This window comes from Bombyx mandarina, chromosome 23, assembly GCF_030267445.1.
Source record: "Bombyx mandarina strain Sakado chromosome 23, ASM3026744v2".
Taxonomy (NCBI): domain Eukaryota; kingdom Metazoa; phylum Arthropoda; class Insecta; order Lepidoptera; family Bombycidae; genus Bombyx; species Bombyx mandarina.
Window position 1 is genome coordinate 16,195,639 of NC_143229.1, and position 14,195 is coordinate 16,209,833.

The 14,195-nt window shown below is 40.7% G+C and overlaps 1 protein-coding gene across 1 annotated transcript; it reads right to left on the reverse strand.

Moving 5' to 3' along the window:
* Positions 1 to 916: 916 nt before the first annotated feature.
* On the reverse strand, positions 917 to 12,966 carry LOC149500226 (uncharacterized). Its single transcript, XM_089737667.1, is given in 9 exon segments — positions 917 to 2,882; positions 2,885 to 3,106; positions 3,109 to 3,590; positions 4,935 to 5,010; positions 6,344 to 6,517; positions 7,481 to 7,660; positions 8,344 to 8,505; positions 9,847 to 9,975; positions 12,834 to 12,966. Coding segments are annotated over 9 exon segments (3,102 nt in total). The 3' UTR covers positions 917 to 1,338.
* Between the last annotated feature and the right edge of the window lie 1,229 nt (positions 12,967 to 14,195).

A 14,195-nucleotide genomic window follows, 5' to 3' on the forward strand; every position in this document is an offset into this window, starting at 1 on the left:
GGCAGTTCGAGTCGTGACTAAGCAACCAAATGTTCGCCATTTAAAATAAAACCACTTAGCAGCTCTCTGACGACATGTACAGGAAATATGGCGAGGAAATACCAGTTTCAAACGTTTCCTCGAATGAGTAAATTATGGAATGTCTCATGATATTGTGACGGCCGCGCTTAGTTGCTGAGAGAGCCACCTCTCGTTCGATTACGGTATTAGTTCATAGCTCAATAACTCCATCTAGTGGAAAGTAGTAGTGAATATAACGAAAAAAAAATAATAGGATTAATGTATCCGGAAAATCACACAGAATCCTTCATACGAAGCTAAGAAGCTTAACCAAAACAGTGGACGTTATCAAATATGCTCAAAGATTGAAATTTAAGTGGGCTGGCCAGTGGCACGACTCGGGGATGGGAGATGGACATCTAAAGTAACTGCATGGGACGGTCCACAGGGCAAGCGGCGTGTCGGTAGACCCGCGTTGGGAGGACGACATTAGAAAAGTTGCTGGACCACACTGTATTTATGTCGCCAGAGACAAACAAACTGGAAATCTGTGGAAGAGGCCTTTACCTGAGAGGGGTTCATACATATAACATAATTACCCAAAAAAAAGTAATTGCATGGGATAAAGGGCTTTTTTTTAATAATGTATCCAGTAATAATTCAGGGTAACTTTGAGCTTTGTTTGGGAGTCAACGTGTCTTCCCACTAGTGTTTCATCAATTAAAATTACAATGTAAGTAAAATATCATTTTTTAATTGAACGCCATTTTAATTACAGAGTTAGTTATTCGTGAACGTCATTACGAAACGTTAGTCGCATTAAGCGAAATAGGAAACTGTGTTGTTTTCTGCTCGGAAACTTTATACTTCATACCATCATTTTCTAGATCGTCTATAAAGAATTTGGTTGGTTTATTTGTCTCTTGACGCTGTTATTGCCAGTGTTTTTAGCGTTGACTTCTCTGCCATTACAGAAGACGGTCTGCCTTCCATTAATGGTGTTAGTGTGTATGTGACCATGGTAAAGGACATTTGCCACATTATTTGAGCTTTATTGGATGCGAAGTAAGGCTGTTGGTAGGCATAAACGAATGGCAGGACATGACTGTTATGCTCACTTCGATCTTCGGTAATTCTCTAGTAAATAATTCGGGAGCTCTCTGGAACTCTTCCAATTCATATCGTCTAGGGTTGACGTCTGTTCGCAATACTTTGGGCAGGTTTTCGAATTTATCCAATACTTTTCTAGGAACGTCTGTAATAAACCTGTGTTTCTATCGATCTTCTTAATAATTTCCCCTGTCAAAAATTCGCTGTTCCCTTTCTTTGGAGCGTTGCTTATTTTGATGGCCTGCGTGTAGATGTTACAGTAGTTGTCGCTTCTGACGTCACAAGACTTTTCTCCTCCTGCAATTTAACCAGAGACGCTGCCATTAGCTTCGCGAACTCGTCTTTACGCACTCTCATTGTTTTCCGAGAATCAAAAGGTAATGTTAAATCAATGAAATCATCTTTAGTTCCTTCTTCTTTTACGCCTTTGAAGCTACGTCTCGATGCATCATTTTGAGCGGAATGTTGATCTACGAAAGAGTTGTTTTTTGTATTGTTTATCGCAATAACTTTGGAGATTTCCGTCACGTTAACCAACGATGAAAATAAGAGGCCGTTCTTGTGAAAGCTTTTATTGATGCTAGTGTGGATTTCCTTGAATCCAGGGTTGAGATCTGTCGCGTTTTTCGGCATTATCTTAACGCTAACTTTGTAATTCTGCTTATCCGTGTCTTGGGTATTCAAATTAACATTATGCACTGGTTTTGTAGTAGCATCACTTTCTCTATCAGATCTCCGGCTAAAGAATTTGTTTAGGAACGGATTGACAATAATGTCTTTTCTCTCTTTAGATTTGTTGTTGTCTTCAAGAAAAATGTGGGGGTATTTAGACATTAAGGCGTTCTGTCTTGATATCCCTTCGAATAGCTTAACGTAGGGATTCGAAGATGCTTCGTATGCGAGTGGAGTCAGTAGATCATAATGCTCTTGAATTAGCTGGTCGTTGTTACGTCTCTCGGAATCTCTTATCAGTGCTCTGTCAGCAAAAAGATTCTCATCGGAAACCACAAATATATTTTCATCCGAATATCTAGAAGAAGCGAATGGATCGCCAGCTATGACTCTTATTTTGCTGACATCTCTCTTATTCCTTTTCTTGTTAATGTAAATCTTTTTTTTATTAGATCTTGTATTCAAAAATCTGCTCAGTTTGACTTTATTTTTTAGATTAGATATTTTTTTAACGTTCACCGATCGCTTCCTTCTGTCGAATAATCTGGACAGGCCGAATATCTGGGCTGGATTCAAATTTCTCTCGAAAATACTTTCGTCCAAGAGCCGAGGTTTTTGTTTTGTCTCTTTAATTTCTCTGTTGCCCTGGTTGTAAACGTCGTGATACGTATTAAACTGCAAGAAATTTGGCTCGAAAATCACTTTGTATTCGTTTGAATGATAATCGCTTTTTAAAGTTTTACTCTTGACAGATCTACGTTGTATAGCGTGGTCTTTTACCTCCTCTTCCAAATGCCCTTCATCATTTTTTTCTTGTGGGTCGCCTTCGTTTTCGTGATAGCTTTCCAGCATGCTCTCCATACCAGTGAAAACCTTCATGGTTTCGGGATCTGGTGCTTCATCAACATACTGGTTAAAACCAACGGCCAGGCCGCTTCCGTCTAATTCTTTGATTATGAACTTGAGTTTGCCGACATCAAAGAAGGAACCGGCAAATTCAGCGCTAGATCCTGTCGTTAGAGGCTTCTGCAATCTTTGCGGGATCCCGTTAAAGTTTAATACTTTATTATAATCTATTTCGACTTCGTTTAACTCTGCGAATTTATAGCTTTGGATCCGGTTAAAAATCTCGGGCCTGTATATTTATTTTTCCATGATTCGCCCGATCTGTCGTGAATGTACGGAGATTCCTCATTATTCGGAATAGCTTTATTAAGCGGATCCAGTTTTCTGTGCACAGCCTTCTTAGGGTCCGGTTTACTACGCGTCACTTTGTTTTTGTGTACCAAAGGATTTTGGACGCGCTTTTTAACGTTCAAATGTTTCGATTTTTCTTTTCATTGTCATCCGAATCTATCGAGTTCGAATGTATCGCCATCTGTATTCTTTTTATCAAGTCTTTAATCAATTTCCGTTTCCGCTTGCCTTTAACGTCATTGCTATTTAAATCAGTTTCTATTTCGACGTATAAGTCGTTGTTGCTGTCGTCCATTGACGAATGATTACTCGGTTTACTTTTGGAATTGTCGGTGTACCTAATTCTGATGCTTCTTTTCGATCTTCTGTTGCTATTGAGTGTAATTTTATCGTCTTTGTTTCTTAATCGCTCCTCTAAATATTCATTCAAAAGCCTAGCCATGTTCACGTCTTTTGATTTCACGTCAAACTCGCGTAATCTCAGATGTTCGTTTATCGGATTAGCCGTTGTCCGCTCTTTGCTGTCATTGTTGCTGTCAGAGTTAATGAATCGAACCGATTTTCCGTTATAAATCATTTTAACTGAGCCTTTGATGTTTTCTCTGGAATTTCTGTAAGAGTGAAAAAAACAGGGATGAAAATATTCCTTTAATTTTGTTGTCTTTTAAATACCAATATTGTTTTTATTATTTGAAATGGATTAAGATTAAAAATATCGCGCGCATACATATATGTAACTAGCTTTTTCCCGTGACTCCGTCTGCGTGGAATAGTTACTTGGGCATAACGCTAAATTTTACCCCCCCACTACATTTACGTAGAAAGTGATAATATTTTTGAATTATAGAAGGTTAAGGAGCTATTTAAGCCCCTATTTGAAACATTCTGCACCCCTGTCTCGTTAGGCAGGGAGTCTAAGCCCGGGCAGAGGGATTGCGCCGAGGCCCGATCTGTGCCCCCGTAAGGGACACGAAGACCAACTCAACGACGAACAAAACAGTCGACTGCTCGAACAAAGCGGACCTCTGATGGCACCAGCGTCTCTCCGTCATATTATAATATTTATAACGGTGTTCGGCATCAAAGGTATCATCAATAAGAGAATTAAGCTTCACACCTAAAGACCACGGAATAGTATTGACCTAACAATTTATTGTTGTAGCCTTCGCGGCCTAAAGGATAAGACGGACGTTGCATTCATATCAAGCGATGCGACTGTACCGGTGTTCGAATCCCGCGGGCAGTCACCAATTTTTCTATTTCACTAATACCTTCCACAATAAAGAAATAAAGTTGTTTCATAAATGCGTAATTACTGAAAGCGTCTTTCTATGTATTTTTATTGTTTAGATGTGTGGACGAGCTCACAGCCCACCTGGTGTTAAGTGGCTACTGGAGCCCATAGAGATCTACAGCGTAAATGCCGTTATCCACCTTGAGATATGAGTTTTAAGGTACAACGGCTGCCCCATCCTTCAAATCGAAACGCATTACTGCTTCACGGCAGAAATAGGCGGAGTGGTGGTACCTACCCGTGCGGACTCACAAGAGGTCCTACCACCAGTAATTACGCAAATTATAATTTTGCGGGTTTGATTTTCATTATACGATATTATTCCTTCACCGTGGAAGTCAATAGTGAAGATATCTTAAGTATGTATTTCATTAGAAACATTGGTACCCGCCTGCGAGATTCGAACACAGTTGCAACGCTACATACCAATCGTATCGGACATCTTATTATCCTTTAGGCCACGACGACTTCAAAAGCGTCTTGTCAGCCTGCACGGATTGGTACCACCACTCTGCTATTTCTGTCACGAAGCAGTAACGCGTTGCGAGGTGGATGACAGCATTTCCGAGGTTGTTGTCTGTGGTCTCCTAAAAACACTCGACACCGGGTGGCACGTGAGATCATGCATCCCTCAAAATAAAAAAAGAAACAATACACTTACGCATCGCTGTGATTCTTCAATTTATTGTTTCCTAAGGACGTTATGTCTATAACTGTCTTTATCAGCATCTTGGGGTCTGAAAACGATTATAATTGTAAATAGACATGCTTTAATAGAAACAGACTTCAAATAGATAGAGAGTAGAAGATATACACACTAAATTCAATAATCATCGAAATCGGTTGGCGTGATATTGAGTTATTCCTCTATTTGTCGCGTACGTACTTAATGCAAATTTAAGACTTATATGATTTCTCATGGATACCATTATTAGAACTGTACTAAATGGGAAATGGGACCACACGGGAAGCGTCAGCTTTCTAATAAAAAAGAATCATCAAAATCGATTTACCCAGTCATAAGTTATGAGGTAACAAACACATAAAAAAACATACAGTCGAATTGAGAACCTCCACCTTTTTTGAGTCGATTAATAAATTCGTTATTACACTCTTCCTCCAATACGTTATGTTGCTTTAACGACTTATATTTAAAGCTTGCACCATTGCTGTTAATTAAATATTCAATTGCGAACTTATTTCTAATTTGACGTATTTCATTCAAGTTTTTCCTTGATTGATAAATTTTACGAGGGTTTGAAATAAGTAAGATTTCTCAGTGCCCTCTACACTTAGTGCAGTCTTGTATCGAAGGAAGTGGATGAGAATTCAAACGAGTTACCTACAGAAAAGCAGACCTTCCTAGCCTTGTAGTTTGGTGGCCGAAAAAGACCCTGTACCAAGGAGATCTTTTTTTTATTGCCCTAGTAGCCCACCTGATGGTGAGTGGTTACCGTCGCCCATGGACTTCAGCAATGCCAGGGGTAGAGCCAAACTGCTGCCTACCGTTAAGTACTCTCCATAAGCCTCGTTTGAAGAAGAACATGTCATAGTGCTCGGGAAATACCGCTTAGGTGAGCTTATACCAAAGCCAAATGGTACGTGGCAAAAAAGATCTCTGGAAACATGAGAAGATATTATGAAAATCACAAGACGTTCTCTGTTGATATTTTGTTATCCAAATACTAGTCACTAAAAACATAACATCCCTGACCACTCCGCCAAGTTAATCACCGTCATCCCAAGGAATATGACTCCAAAAAGAAAATTGAATAATTCTAGAAATTCCAAAACCACATTTGAGGACCTAAGTGTACTTTTATCCCGTACTTTTTATAGGTCGAGACATCACCTAAAATAGATTGAGACAAAAGCACTGGGAGCCTCGCAGTGGGATTGATCAAATGAGATCATTAAGCATGCATCTATAGAAGTAGACTTCGACCACATATCTGAAGGTGGAGACGACCTGATGTCTATGAGCTCTGGTAATTGGCATAAATAACATCAAGTAAGTAGTTCTGGACTTCGAACCGTCAGCGCCCTAAAAATATCAAAAAAACTTATTACCTTTCTCAGTTTTACGTCTACCGTCAAACTCCAGTTGATCAGATACGTCCTTTTTCAAATCTTTACAGTTCATCATTTCATTTAGGATTTCTTTCTCTTCATACCTTGAAACGTCTTGTATAGGCGACACATTAAAATTATCATTCGGGTTACGCGATTTTGTGCCGTCTCTATCTGTAACAAAAATCTTTTTGTATTCTTCTCCTTCGAATTTCGCAGGTCGGCTATCCAATTAAAAATAGTTTCAAGGTTTAATGTCTCTTTTCTTAGTTAGACATAATAGTTGGGTGTGCAAATTTGTTTTTGCTACTTATTCGCTGGTAGCCTAGGGGGCTAGTCCAGCTACACCCGTACGGGTAAGTGAGCTCACGAGCTCAACCTGAGAGAATTTGCTAACACTAGCCTTAGCGAGAGCAGTGCTTCGCAGAATCTACCACCGGATCGGAAACGCGACCCACTGAGAAGATCCGGCGAGAAACTCAGTGGGCCGTGTCTATGGGTTAATTTACTCGTCGAACCCTTCGTCGCAAGCGACGGGTTCGGCGAGGACGGTGACCAGTGCTTGAGGTACCTAAAGCACCATTAATGGATCGGGAGGATCCGTAATAACGTGCTTAGGGCCTGCCTTCATATCATCTCTGCAACCCTTTTACAGTCGACACGACAAGTCTACAATTATCGAGAACATTCCCGGCAGTACTAGTCGTTTCGATATGTGTTTCCGTTATTTGATAATAGATGGCGTTACACTTCTCGAGCGTTCTCGATATTACTAGTTCTTTTGATATTCGTTTCTGCTGTTTGATGACAGATACCATTATATTTATTTGTATGAGCTTTCAAAAATACTGAAACTTTAAGCGATCATTAATAAATTTACTGGTGGTAGGACCTCTTGTGAGGCCGCGCGGGTAGGTACCACCGCCCTGCCTATTTCTGCGGTGAAGCAGTAATGCGTTTCGGTTTGAAGGGTAGGCAGCCGTTGTAACTATACTGAGACCTTAGAACTCATGTCTCAAGGTGGGTGGCGCATTTAAGTTGTAAATTTCTATGGGCTCCAGTAACCACTTAACACCAGGTGGACTGTGAGCTCGTCCAGCCATCTAAGCAATAAAAATAATAATAATAATAAATTACCATAAACGCCGACTTGTGCCATTTTACTCATCACGTCACGTATTTCCTGAAACACTTCATTCAGATCCTTGTGCTTCAGAAACCCGTTCAGTAGGACATTATGTACGGCTAAGTGTAGCATATTCTCTTTGTCAATCTCAAATTTGTTTTGAATCTCGACCTGTTCCTTGCGTTGATTTTCTGAAAGAATATTATCTATTAACAACTAGCTAACCCGGTAGACTTTGTAGTGCCTCAATCGATAAATAAAAGACCTAAACTTTTGTATAAAATAAACTTAAAACAAACAAAAGGAATCCGTCTGACAGGGGGACACATCAAAGGAAAAACAAAATTGTTATTTTTATTTCATTCCGAGCATTTTCATATTTATCTACCTTTTAAACCTTCTCTGGACTTCCACAAATAATTCAAGACCAAAATTAGCCAAATCGGTCCAGCCGTTCTCGAGTTTTAGTGAGACTAACGAACAGCAATTCATTTATTTTTATATATATAGATAAATTATGATAAGATATAAGATAAGATTATCAGAGAGGGCTAACGGTAGGCAGAGGATTGGCTCTGCCCCTGGCATTGCTGACGTTAATGGGCGACGGTATCCGCTAAACGTCAGATGGGCCCTACGCTTGTCGCTACAAGGGCAATAAAAATCTTCCAATTTAAGATTAATTGTTATTCGAATTTTGACGTTTGATTGTTTTGTTTTTTATTGCCCTTGTAGGCAGCGGAGCATACAACCCACCTGATGGTTACCGTCGCCCGTGGCCTTCAGCAATGCCAGGGGCAGAGTCAGGCCGCTGCCTATCGCTTAATACAAAATTGTGACGTGATTTGATTTGATTTGATTTGTTTCGGGTTACCTCTAATTGTCTCAATAGCGTCGGTTTCATTGACTCTCTCTTTGGTACGTTCAGTAACATCTTCAGGGTCTAATTCATTCAACAAAGCCGCCAATCTTCTTGTAATAGCGTCCTTCATTTTAGGATTCCTTATTTGAAATCGTAGATTTTCCGTTTCTGAAACTGGCAGGTGATAAATTCAAGCATTTTAATTTTAATTCTCACGAGTATATGCGAGATGGTAAATGACTCTGCTCCTGGCATTGCTGATGTCCATGGACAGTAGTAATACCGAAAGCGAGCGAATAATTATATCTACATAGCATGTCTTTACATCAACTATTATAGGTTTATGTATATTTTTTTAAACGTAGGAAGAAAAAGAAGTTTGTGATTCTTACTATTTCAGAGACTCGAAAAATATTTCTATAATATTATACGGAATAGTTTATATATTTTTATTTTTAGATTGTTTTAGCTTAAACCTCGTTAGCAGTTTCTATTTTCTGTCGCTACTCGCAACGATGCGTTATCTGTGATTCTCAAAGAGTCGATAGGAAAAATTTCAGTGAAATGATTGTAATTCTCAAATATATTAAGTGTATAATCTATGATTGTAATAATTGTGTTCAACAGACCGAAAAAAATAAAAATCCTAGTATTTTATTTTAATTTTAATTTTATTTTATTTATATATTAGGCACACAATATACATTACAAACTAAAAAGATTCACAAAAAATAATAACAAGTAAAAAAAACTGGCTTGCAACATAAGCAATGTGCGCAATATTCACTTTCAATATTCAAATTGACTTCAAATGTGTTGTTTCAGGCCAATCCCGCATAAAATTTACTGTTTCTAGTCAAAGAGATAAGATTTTGGAGTATACACTTCCCGCCACCGGAGCAGAGTTCATCCATATTATCTGGAACCGCTGTATTTATCGATAGTGCGTTTACAAAGATCTTTTCTGCCACGTACCATCCGGCTTTGGAATGAGCTCCCCTACACGGAGTTTCCTGAGCACTATGACATGTCCTCCCCAAACACGTCATTACGGATCCTCCCGATCCATTAACGGTGCTTTTAGGTACCTCAAGCACCGGTCACCGTCCTCGTCGAACCCGTTGCTTGCAACGAAGGGCTCGGCGAGTAAATTAACCCTCAGACACAGCCCACTGAGTTTCTCGCCGGATCTTCTCAGTGGGTCGCGTTTACGAACCGGTGGTAGATTCTGCGAAGCACTGCTCTTGCTAGGGCCAGTGTTAGCAACGTCGCAGGTCTGAGCCCCGAGAGCTCACTTACACGTTAACGTAACGCCGAAATAGCCTCTCAAGGCTATCAGCATAGGGAAAAAAATAACATGTCCTTCTTCATACGAGCTTTGCGGAAAATATTACTTAATGGTAGGCAGGGGCTTAGCTCTGTCCCTGGCATTGCTGACGTCCATAAACTAACCACTTGCCATCAGGTGGGCCATATGCTCGTCTGCCTACAAGGGCAATTAAAAAAAAATCTCACCTAGAGACCTCTTGGTTCTGTCGATATCATCATACATATTGTAGTCTATATCTTCAGCAGGACTGGTCGTGGTAGAAATTGACTTAGTATCATCGTAATCCTGAACAATACTGCTGACTCTTTCATTTTCTGAAAACATTTGAAAACTTCATATGTTTGACAGAGCTTAATTGCACCTCTAGAATTTTAAAGAGACCTAACGAAAAAAAAAAGTGTATTTTTGGAAAAGATCGAATAAAGTTTTAGTAAAAAAGAGAGATTATGTATTGAAAAGTATATTAGTATAAATTGTAGTATTGTTATCTTAATTTATTTTTTAACTTATTTATGTACTATGATTTATAACTACAAAAGTGAACAAAAAACACAATTTTTGAAGTGATAGCTTCTTATAGACTGGATTGGAGGCCTATGCGAAAGCAAAACAATCTTTGCCGATGTCAAATGTTTAAAAAAATTACATTATTAATATGCACCTAAATAATATAAATTAAGGTTGTTAATGAAGGTTTCTTGAAGTGAACCTTCTAATGCGACTTTCAACAAAGTTGGGTTAAACGTTGAACGCTCCATGGAATAGAAAGAGACAGAGCGAGAGTGAATGCGTGACACTCAAACGCATGCGCGTAGTATACCTGTTACGTTTATCTAACTTCTAACGGGAGGGTGAACCGTTTCGTTACGTAACGCGTTACGGCGCCAGTCTGTCTGGCTTCCCTTTCTCTCTCGCACACGGCAGCGATACTTTAAGCATTTGTAACGCCTAATTACATATTTATATATATTTTTAAAATTTATGTTACAATTACAATTCCCATTACATTTTAATTCCTGCCTTTTCTCAAGTTAAACAATTTCAATATTAAATAGTTCAACTTAGTTCATATTAGTTAGTTAGATTAGTTTAAATTATCGCTTCTGTTGGGCGTTCTTAGACGCACATTTTTTCCCCCTTTTTTTGCCTATAATATAGACGGCAATATCGCTATTGCTCCGTATTTAAAGCTGAGGCCGTTGTCATTAGTATTGTTACACCGGTAAGAGTAACGCCATCTGTCGTCGAATAGTCAAACGAATATCAAAGGATCTAGTAACATCTAGAACGCTCGAGAAGTACAATGCCATCTATTGTCAGATAGCGGAAACACACAATACTCGACTTTTGTGAAATATTCTCGACGATTCTAGGGATTTCGTGACTTCGTTACCGCGAATAAAATTCTAACAGACGAGCAGTTTGGATTCCGCGCCAAACACTCGTGCGTACAACAAGTGCACCGCCTCACGGAGCACATCTTAATAGGGCTAAATAGGCGTAAACAAATCCCGACCGGCGCCCTCTTCTTCGATGTAGCGAAGGCGTTCGACAAAGTCTGGCACAACGGTTTGATCTACAAACTGTACAACATGGGAGTGCCAGACAGACTCGTGCTCATCATACGAGACTTCTTGTCGAACCGTTCGTTTCGATATCGAGTAGAGGGAACTCGTTCTCGTCCCCGTCATCTGACTGCCGGAGTCCCGCAAGGCTCCGCACTCTCCCCGTTACTATTTAGTTTGTATATCAACGATATACCCCGGTCTCCGGAGACCCATCTAGCGCTCTTCGCCGATGACACGGCTATCTACTACTCGTGTAGGAAGATGTCGTTGCTTCATCGGCGACTCCAGACCGCAGTAACCACCATGGGACAGTGGTTCCGGAAGTGGCGAATAGAAATTAACCCCACGAAAAGCACAGCGGTGCTATTCAAAAGGGGTCGCCCTCCGAATACCACTTCGAGCACCCCACTCCCCAATAGGCGCGTAAACACCTCCGCCGTTAGCCCCATCACTCTCTTTGACCAGCCCATACCGTGGGCCCCGAAGGTCAAATACCTAGGCGTCACCCTCGACAGAGGGATGACATTCCGTCCCCACGTAAAAACGGTACGCGATCGCGCCGCGTTTATACTAGGACGACTCTACCCAATGCTTTGTAGACGAAGCAAACTGTCCCTCCGTAACAAGGTAACCCTCTACAAAACTTGCATACGCCCCGTCATGACGTATGCAAGCGTAGTGTTCGCTCACGCGGCCCGCACCAACTTGAAACCCCTTCAGGTTATACAATCCCGATTCTGCAGGATAGCCGTCGGAGCACCATGGTTCCAGAGGAACGTGGACCTCCACGATGATCTGGAGCTCGACCCCGTCAGTAAGTATCTACAGTCGGCATCGCTGCGCCACTTTGAGAAGGCGGCACGACATGAGAACCCTCTTGTCGTGGCCGCCGGAAACTACATACCCGATCCTGTAGACCGTTTGGTAAACCGTCGACGTCGCCCAAAGCACGTCATCACGGATCCTCCTGATCCATTAACGGTGCTTTTAGGCAATACAAGCACCGGTCACCGTCCTCGCCGAACCCGTCGCTTGCGACGAAGGGCTCGACGAGCGAATTAACCCACAGACACAGCCCACTGAGTTTCTCGCCGGATCTTCTCAGTGGGTCGCGCTTCCGATCCGGTGGTAGATTCTGCGAAGCACTGCTCTTGCTAGGGCGGTGTTAGCAATTCTCCGGTTTGAGCCCCGCGAGCTCACCTACACAAGCTAGGGTACGCTGAAATAGCCTCTCAAGGCTATCAGCATAGGTAGGAAAAAAAAAAAAAAGAAGGGATTTCGTCTCGACTATAAAAGCGTTGCAGAGATGGCATGCAGTCAGTTAGTAATCGGAACTACTCGAAGCGAAACAGCGAACGGATCACCTGAAGCGAAGCGGAAAAAGTGAATTGAGAATTTTAGTGTTTGTTGAGTGTTTTAAGTGTTGAATACGGTTTTTAGTTGTACTTTGGTGGAACATTTATTTATCCCGAACCACAGCACGGAACAATATACTTTAACGGCTAGTGTTATTCTTTAAAGCGAAACCCAAGACTGGTTCGTCTCAAGATGGTACCTACCTACCCGTGATTGTTTATATAACGCCTTACCAAAAATCGACTGACCTTTTTTCCTTCCCACCAGTCCGTCGATATCGACGAAGACATTTGTCAAAATGACAACAAACGTCAAAGTCAACAGCAACAAACTCACGCAGAGCACCCTGTAGAATAAGCTGTCTTGGTCGCATCGTGCCATCGGTGTTATATACAGGAGGATGTTTTTGTCTAAAATCGAATAGTTTTAATGAATTATGTAGGTGCTTGTGTGGAGCCATGGAATCCGTGTTTGATTCCAGGAGTGTTAGCCTCAGATAAATATTACATTTACGTCGGTCTGGTATAGTGGTAAGTGACATGGTCACTACACAAGGGGGTCGCGGGTTCGAATCCCGCCAAGGGAAGATATTTGTATGATAAATATAAATATGTCTTTTCCAAGGTTATGGATGTATATTAAATATATGTATGTGTATAATAAAAATCTTACATTTATTTCCGTTATCTGGTACCTGTAACACAAGTTCTTTACGAACTTAGCACGGGACCAGTTAACGTGGCGTGATTGTTAGTAAATATTTATTTATTATTTATTTATTTATTATTTATGTGTTACGCATGCATAGCACACGAATCGAGAACATTCGAAGCGATATTTTTTAGTAGTTATTTGTAGATTTGTAATTACTTTTTATCACATTCTTGTGAATGTGGTCAAAACTAATTGGTTGTCTGTAAAGTCGATTTACGGACAATAGCTTTATTTTTTTTATTGCTTAGATGGGTGGACGAGCTCACAGCTCACATGGTGTTAAGTGGTTACTGGAGCCCATAGACATCTACAACGTAAATGCGCCACCCACTTTGAGAACAAGTTCTAAGGCCTCAGTATAGTTACAACGGCTGCCCCACCCTTCAAACCCAAACGCATTACTGCTTCATGGCAGAAATAGACAGTGTGGCGGTACCTATCCGTGCAGACTCACAAGAGGTCCTTCCACCAGTAGATATAAGTAGTATAAGTGTTAACCTCAATAGCAGAATTATTCGAATGCTAGCTCTGACGTTACGCGAGAAGAGAGATAAATGTGTCACAAGCCAACGCTTGGGCCGATCGTGCCTCTCTATCGCTTGTTCCGTGCTCTCGCTCGCACGCTCGGGCTCAGACGGAACGTGACACTTTTTCGTGCGTGCAGCCGATGTTCATCGGTTTTTAAGACGTTGTCACGTCAAGAGTGATATTGCCCAATATGCAAGTTACGACGTTTGCGCTTTCTCGCGTCGATATGTACCCGGTGTATTTATTATTAGGACATGACGACTCGTCATTTAATAGAATTATATTATTTAATAATTAATTAACAAACTATATCAAACTTCGTTAAATTAAAATTGAAGTAACACGCTCACCTCAGCCAGTCTCTAAAT